The sequence below is a fragment of the Sinocyclocheilus rhinocerous genome, unplaced genomic scaffold (genome assembly GCF_001515625.1).
Source record: "Sinocyclocheilus rhinocerous isolate Xijiao unplaced genomic scaffold, SAMN03320098_v1.1 scaffold57, whole genome shotgun sequence".
Lineage (NCBI taxonomy): Eukaryota > Metazoa > Chordata > Actinopteri > Cypriniformes > Cyprinidae > Sinocyclocheilus > Sinocyclocheilus rhinocerous.
In genome coordinates this window covers 2078507-2086713 of record NW_015652130.1, presented here as the reverse complement: position 1 = coordinate 2086713, position 8207 = coordinate 2078507, and the positions used below count along the sequence as shown (strand labels likewise).

Sequence of the window (8207 nt, the reverse complement as noted above, 5' to 3'; positions counted from 1 at the left end):
GTTGACACAGGAATTGTCACTTGCACAATCGAGGCAGTATCACATCGTCACTAAAGTTTATACAAGTAAAGTTTTTGCATTAATTTTTAATTCTTGCCAGTGTTTAACCATTCAGCGCTCGCGTGCTCTCCTGTAGACCGTGCGCTCATGCACACTTGCAGCGCACACACATAATGCCAGGTTCACATTACTCTGTTTGCAGTGCGTCGTATGTGGTGCGTATTTTTTCCGCGCTCATGTTAACGGATTAAAGCATTCACACTGCACACGGCAGTGCGTTCAGGAGCAGTGCGTCTGCAGCAGTGCAGAGATCGTTTCCGCACCGAGTCTATGTTTGCTGTGATACACGCGCTGAATTAAAATGACAGCACATTGTTTGCAGTACATATGAAAACGAAAATGTAGCAATTGCAACATAAATACATATAATTAAAGTATACGGTCTTTCAGTCAACACATATGGCTTGTTGGCTAGGTTTAAAGGGAAAGAGCACATCGGCCTCAAAAACCCTGATCGGAGCACCCCTATCTATTACTAACCAGCAGTCTAAAACAACAGACAGGCTGAACTGATTCATGTGCTAGAAACTTCAATATTATGTGTAAATGCAAATGCAAACTCACTTGATAGTAAGCTTTGGCGTTATTAATAAGCAGATGAAAGTCAGCTGAGAATTGCTCTACATCCTGGTATTCCTCTGCCCTGAGCTTCTGCTGTATTTTCATCATGTCTATGGGCTGGCTTACCACTTCATAATAGTCAGGCTGATTCCTAAAACAGGAAAAATAAGAATGGAGGTTGAAGTGTAGGTTAGTGTCTGTTGCATGCATTAAACTCAGTATGGTTTTTATTTCATCACATTGTGAAATTCATTTAAAAAGAATGACACAGAACTAATAAAACTACAAATTACTACTTTGTACTATGTTATAAAATGGATAAATTGAGCCAGTGTTATTTTAGTATCAACGAGAGACTATAGTTTCAGCAGCAATTTTTTAAAATGTTAAATAACATTTACTGTTAATAAATGTTGTCTTGGAAACTTGCTGAAATAAATTATTTTTTTTACATTCTATGTTATTTTAGTTAACATATAAATAAGTATAATTGTGATAACTGATGTAATATAAGTTTCATGTTTCATTAATGAATCATTTTTTATACTCTATTTTTTTCCATTAACACATATTTTATTACAGGTAATGAAAATATTATGGTTTTAGTTATAGCTGACTATAATAACCCTGAACTACTAGACAATGAAGTAAAAGCAGCCATAAACTGTCCAGCATTCAGTTTTACGGCTTTACTCCATTTAGAAATGGTAAAATACTATGTATTAAAAAAAGAAAAAAGAAAATGCAAGTGTGTCCAAACATTTGGCTAACAGTGTATATTTAAAAGACAAGGAATACACTCATACCTTCTCTTTGGTACACGAACAAAGAGCTCACAGATCTGTCTGCCTTGGTCATCTTTGTAATCTCTGACAGTGTTGTACAATTCATGGCACACAGCAATCTAAACAAAATATAGTCAAAGTCAATCTGACAAGATCATTGTTATGATCTAAACCAAACTGTGAGCTAAAGCAAGTTGTTTTGACTATACTAAACGCCATGTACTCACTTGATCAACAGAAGGAGCAGTGGAAGCTCTCCTCCTCTTCCATCCACTGACTGGGGTGGATGAGGAGGCATCATCAAAGTCTCCTCCGCTGGCACTGCCGAAGGGAGAGGTGGCTCGTCTTCTCTTAGAGCCCATTGAAATGGTACCTGTTCACCAACAAACATCCTTTTAGACTCCGGGCTTCCAGCACTAATTAATGTCTATGACTCTTCCAGATGTATTAATAAAATGATGTAGACTCTCAGAATTATTTCATGGAGATAAATGCCATTTGTATGGCAGGTACCAATCCTTGATATCTATTCTATACATTTGCATGGTTATACTTTTTACTGAACAAATGTCACCAGTTAAACCTAAAACGACTTCACATTTGAATGCAATAAATGTGAATAGCTCAAGATAAAGCAGAATACTTTAGAGTACAACATAAGGAACTCTTACGATAACTATCGCAGATTTTCAGGATTTAAAGATGGTATTATATGTCTGTAGATTTTGAGAATCACCATATATAATTTCCCCATAATAAATGTTGTTTACAATACCTATGAGCTACTTATCATAAACAAACCACAGTTGACCTGCTTAATGGAGGACAAACGAAAATGTGGACATTAATTAATCACCCATATATGCATTCTTTTATATCAGCTGTTAAGTAAGCCTTTAACAGAAGCGATTATACTTTTGACTATATGCATGTACAGTGTTATGTGGAATAGCATACTTAGCCGCGTGCTAATCTTCCGGTAAACAATCCCTAAACGCCAACAGCCAATCGACGCTCCGTGTTTCAGTCAAACAACAAAAGAGCGGTCTCGCGGTGTGCTCTCGTACTCACTCACTTCTCTTGAAAAGCGCACTTCGGTTTCTTATATTAATTTTGCTGAGCTTTATAAACGTATTGGAGAACAAAGGGTTTTAGAAATACGCTGACCTACCCGTATTAAAATCTCGACTTTATTGGCGCAGTTAGGAATAATCCTTCAGTAACACCACAGCGGCAACTGTTAGCCAGCAAGTAGCGTTGATAGCTAGCAAAGTCCCGCCTCCTTCGTCATACGAAACCGGAAGTACATTTAAGAAGCCTCTCCTTACTTCCGAAAATGTAGAATATTTGAAATAATGAATATTCTTTTCTCCTTACTGAAAAATTAAAACAAACGGAATTCGAGATAGGATAAACATTTACATAAGATGTTTTATTTTAAGAATAGATTCCAGAATTACAACGTAATTAAACTTAACATATCCACACAGTCAGTGTTCATCTATTTTAAAGGTCTTTAAAGAGAACAAAGATTACAATGAATTAAGAATGACGAAATATAGATATAAGAGCAAAGTAATGGAGCCAAATAAAGAAAAATCTATTAAACATCACAGATTTATAATTAATAATAATCATTAAAAACGCTACTTTTACAACATAAATATACTAAATAAATACTATTAACAAAATTACATATGCAATTACATACATATAAATTACAAGTGTCATTTTTTCATTAATTAATTACTTTCAAGGAACATTTAGAAAGACTGTAATAAGATGCTGCATTCTAAACACTTATTGGAAATTCCCAGGGAAGCCCATTATTTATGAGGTTCCATTTGTGTCAAAAATTATGAGGTTCCATCATCTTATTCTGTCGTCCTAACTGTCGTCTTGTTCTGTCGTCCTTTCTGTCTTCTTTACTGTCGTCCTTTCTGTCTTCTTTACTGTCGTCCTAACTGTCATCTTATTCTGTCGTCTTGTCTGTACTGTCGTCTTGTTCTGTCATCATAACCTATATCAGGGCAGTAAAGTTAGTTTCACATTTCATATTCGACTAGGCTGCTTTAGGAACCGTCTGCAAATTCACCTCACAGTACAAAACGAAGTACAATAATTCATTCAAATTTCTTGTTGCAAAGGTTGTAGTATATACTTAGTTACAAAACGTATGAGTTTGCCAATATCTCCCTTAATGTATGTACAGTGCACAAATATTTTATGAAAAAAAATAATTACAGTAATTTACCAATAGGTTTTTTTTCATGTTCCAAAGGTTGTAGTATGTTCCTAGATACAAGACTGACTTACTACGTGTGAGATTTTGCCAATACCTCCCGTCATATATGTACAGTACACAATTATTTTCATAAAAATTACTGTAGTACAACCTTTGGAACATGAAACAAAACAAAAAAACCTATTGGTAAATTACTAGTGGGCAAAACTGACTAAATATAAGACAACCTTTGGAACATGGTAAAACCCTCTTGGTGAAAAACTGTAGGTTTTTTTATTATTATTTGTGTACTGTACATACAGTAAGGGAGATATTGGCAAACTCTCACCTGTAGTAAGTCAGTCTTGTAAATAAGAAAACACTACAACCTTTTTCTAAAAATATTTGTGCACTGTACATACAGTAAAGGAGATATTGGAAAATCTCACCTGTAGTAAGTCAGTCTTGTAACTAGGAATGCATTAGAAATATTAGAACATGAACAAATCCTTTTTGTAAATTACAGTAGTTTTTTTCTAAGAATATTTGTGTACTGTATGTACAGTAAGGGAGGTATTGGCAAAATATCACCTGTAGTAAGTCAGTCTCATAACTAGGAATGTACTACAGCCTTTGGAACATAAAAAAACCTATTGATAAATTACTATATTTTTTTCTAAAAATATTTGTGTTCTGTACATACAGTAAAGGAGGTATGAGCTAAATTTCACAAATCATAAGTCAGTCTTGTAACTGAAAATGTACTACAAACTACAAAAAAACTTTGCGTACAGTAATTTTTATGAAAATAATTGTGTACTGTTACTGTACATAGGCCTATATGACAAGAGATACTGCCAAAATCAGTATCTAGGAACATACTACAACCTCTGGAACATGAAAAAAACCTATTGGTAAATTACTGTAATTTTTTCATAAAATATTTTGTGCACTGTTGTACATACAGTAAGGGAGATATTGGCAAACTCGTAAGTTTTGTAACTAGGTCCATATTACAACCTTTGGAACATGAAAAAGCCTTTTTTTTTGGTGAATTACAGTAGTTTTTTTCCTTAACATTAATTTGAATTAATTATTGTACTTCGTTTTGTACTGTGAGGTAAATTTGCAGAGGGTCCCTAAAGCAGCCTAGTCGAATATGAAATGTGAAACTAACTTTACAGCGCTGATGAAGGTTAAGATGACAGTACAAGACGACATTAAGCACGACAGAATAAGATGACAGTTAGAACGACAGAACAAGACGACGGTAAAGAGGACAGAATAAGATGACAGTTAGGAGGACAGTAAAGACGAAAGTATGACAGAAGAAGATTACTGTTAGGACGACAGTGAGGACGACAGAATAAGACAACAGTTAGGACGACAGTAAGGACGACAGAATAAGATGACAGTTAGGACGACACAAGGCGATAGAACAAAATGACAATAAGGACGACAGTAATTAAACGACAGAGAAAAAGCAAGCAGGACGACAGATTAAGACAACGCCAACAGACAATATACACGCCAACATATACTCATTTACCTGAGCAAGTAGGCAATGACTGTAGACACTGACAATAACTGTAGTCATTTTTGACACAAATGGAACCTCATAATTATTTGCTTAAAAACGCTAAGAGTTTTAGGCCACAAAATGAACATGCTTTAATAAACATAATTGATACATTAATTAATTAAAATAAGATTTAGATATAAGACATAAATAAATTATATATATAAACCTCAGACAAAATTTAAAATGTACAAAAAGGTGACACAAATGTACCTTTTTGTGTTTTAAATAATTTTGAGGGGATATTTATTTATTTATTTAATGTACTGACTGTAATTTTTTAATGTCCTGTCATTGTGGTCCAGCAGGCGTTTTCAAAACTCATCTACTTACAAAACTTAATAGCTTATAAATCTATAAGGTTTTGCGAATGGCTCTCGGGAATAGTATCATAGCATCCGGACTGTATCATTATATTGTCAAATGAAAGACGCCTCCTGCAGTCGCTACTTGACGTCAGGGTAGATCCCGCAACTATTGCATCAAAAGAGAATTGCGGATAGATAAAGAGACAGAAGAGGATCATCTGTCCGTAGGAGCAGACAATCAGGTATCACATGTATTTAAGTTTTCCTCGAAGCCAGCTGTAAAAGTGTATGAACTGATTTAATATAGTATCAGAATCTTCTGCAATGCCACTGCAAGGTTTCATGCATGATGTGGTTATTACAAGTTCATGTTGCATATTAGGATTCTGTGTAAGATAACGTCGATTTAAAACAAACATTTTATCTGTTTCCAGTCAATTCATGTTAATGCTTCGTTGTCTGTTCTTAGAAGATTATTAGCGCAGGTAGCAACAGACTCCTGCATGCGCATCTATGCGCAGTGTCTGAATACACACACACTCATACACGAACAATATGCATCCACTTGCATAGCGCATTGCTTGTTCAATGACTCGAGATGCGGAACACTTTCAGATATTGGTAAGGGGTTTTGTGTATTGCATGTTTACAATTTATTTGTGGAACAGCTGTTCATAGCTGATTTTTCCCCTTGTTTTGTCGTATGTGTATTCCTTTGGTAAAAGTAATGTGGTAGTACTAAGGTACTGATGGTATAGCATGGTTTTGAATGATTGTCATATTAATATTCCATGGTATAGCATGGAATTACTATATACATGTTAAAACACCATTGCATTGCTTTGGTACCAGGTCAAAAAATAATACAATAAAAGTACTTTTTGTACTTTGTTGCACAGATCTGAAAAATCTAACTTGTACTTTAACTGAATGTTGACAGGATAAAAGGTATGATATATGCATGATATATTTTATATATTTGATGTATATACTGTATGTACAAGTTCAATGGATTGCTGAAGCTTGTTTGTTATTTTGCCACCTTTGATTTGGTTTCTACGAACAGGGTATAACTGAGCCGATATTTTTTGTTCTTTGTCAACAAATGGTCAGTGAAAGAAGACATTTTTTTTTATATAGCCTAAGTTCCAGAATTACAACAATCAAACTTATCATATGACCAGTGCTTATCTATTTTAAATGTCTTTAAAGATGACAAAGATTACAATGAATAAAGGCCCGTTCACACCAAGAACTATAACTATAAAGATAAAGAGATTAGCGTCCACACCAGCGAACGATATCGTCTGTTTCTAAGCGCACGCTCGTCTGCCGCTTTAAATTCTCAAGCTCGTGACACTGACAGCAAGATTGAATCTGATTGGCTGTCAATATTTTTATCCTTCATCAGCTGGAAAAAATCGTTCTGAAAGTGATTCCTACGATATCGTTCCTCTGTGCCATTATCGTTGTAGTTGTGGTGTGGACTCTGCTATTCTTTAATACTGAGAAGAGAACGATTTTTTTTAGAACTATATCGTTATCTTTATAGTTAAGCCCCGTTCACACCAAGAACGATAAAGTTTTTTTGCAACATTGTTTTCTCTTTTCTGTTTCTATGTCTAATTTTCTATTGAATTGACTTTCATTGATTTATTAATTGATCTCTACTTCTGTTTTTTTTTTTAAGTTCCTGAGTGGAAATCAACTATACAATGCCTTTAGGAGAGGATGAAAATGGATGGAAAAAGAAGACAAATGACATCAAGGAAAATTACGATTTCAAGGAGGTCTTGGGGACGTGAGTGTTTGATAAATTAATTGCTTGTTTTACAATGAAAGTGGCCAGAAACAAGTGTTATTTTAGTATTATTTTTATACTATTATAGTTTTATCAATATTTTGAATTAGCTTTTATGTTTATATTTTCAGTTTTCATTTTCATTTTAGTTCAATTTTTAGTCATTTTGTTCTGTGCTTTCATTATTTAGGTTTAATTTATTTTTATTTCAGTTTCTGTTTTAGTAATTTTTGTGCTTTTTATGCTCTAATATATTTTATTTTAGATTTATTTCAATTAACAACGATATTAATCTTGGTTTGAGTGATTTCATACACTACGAAAAGGACATTTAAAGGGGTCATATGATGCGAATTAAATTTTTCCTTTCTCTTTGGAGTGTTACAAGCTCTTGGTACATAAAGAAGATCTGTAAAGTTGCAAAGACTAAAGTCTCAAATCCAAAGAGATATTCTTTATAAAAGTTAAGAGTCAGCCACGCCTACCTAAAATGGCTCGTTCTAACACGCCCCCACATATCTACGTCACGATGTGGGAAGATTTGCATAACGCCACCCAAATGTTCACGCAAAGAAAGAAGGCGTAACTTTTATTCTCGCTGTAGTTTTGTTGTTGCCGCCGCCATGTCGTGGAGACGCTGTTTCATTGTGAAAGCGAAATTTCTTTGTTTGGCCTTCCAAAAGAGGACGATATGGCTTCGTCATGCCTGAGAGCTGATCTGTACTGGTGCTGAGGAAATACTACAACTTTGCGCTGTGGATCACCGGATCGGCTTTCACCGTTTTCACCGCTCCTTCATCGGATCCGCCGGGACCGCCGTTCTCAATCCCGCCGCCTCAGCTCACTCTTGCCCGGCCTCAGCTCACGCTAAGCTGGGGCTTTCGCTCAC

The 8207-nt window shown here is 35.0% G+C and overlaps 2 protein-coding genes across 8 annotated transcripts in view; one reads left to right on the top strand and one right to left on the bottom strand.

Moving 5' to 3' along the window:
• LOC107713535 (protein polybromo-1-like) overlaps window positions 1–2701 on the bottom strand; it is an 18464-nt gene extending 15763 nt beyond the window's left edge. For 6 of the 7 annotated variants that reach the window (XM_016519072.1, XM_016519076.1, XM_016519075.1 and 3 more), the window contains exons 1-4: window positions 2578–2701; window positions 1634–1779; window positions 1428–1525; window positions 625–772 (exon numbers count right to left, since the gene is read on the bottom strand). In XM_016519072.1, coding sequence (XP_016374558.1) covers window positions 625–772; window positions 1428–1525; window positions 1634–1768 — 381 coding nt within the window. In that variant the 5' untranslated portion in view covers window positions 1769–1779; window positions 2578–2701. Of the gene's footprint in view, window positions 1–624; window positions 773–1427; window positions 1526–1633; window positions 1780–2363 lie in introns of all 7 variants that reach the window. The other variant, XM_016519073.1, reaches the window with a different exon arrangement.
• A 2993-nt stretch (window positions 2702–5694) lies between these two features.
• Window positions 5695–8207, top strand: part of LOC107713533 (calcium/calmodulin-dependent protein kinase type 1-like) — a 23058-nt gene continuing 20545 nt past the window's right edge. The window contains exons 1-2 of the mRNA XM_016519066.1: window positions 5695–6150; window positions 7208–7318. Coding sequence (XP_016374552.1) covers window positions 7233–7318 — 86 coding nt within the window. The 5' untranslated portion in view covers window positions 5695–6150; window positions 7208–7232. The remainder of the gene's footprint in view (window positions 6151–7207; window positions 7319–8207) is intronic.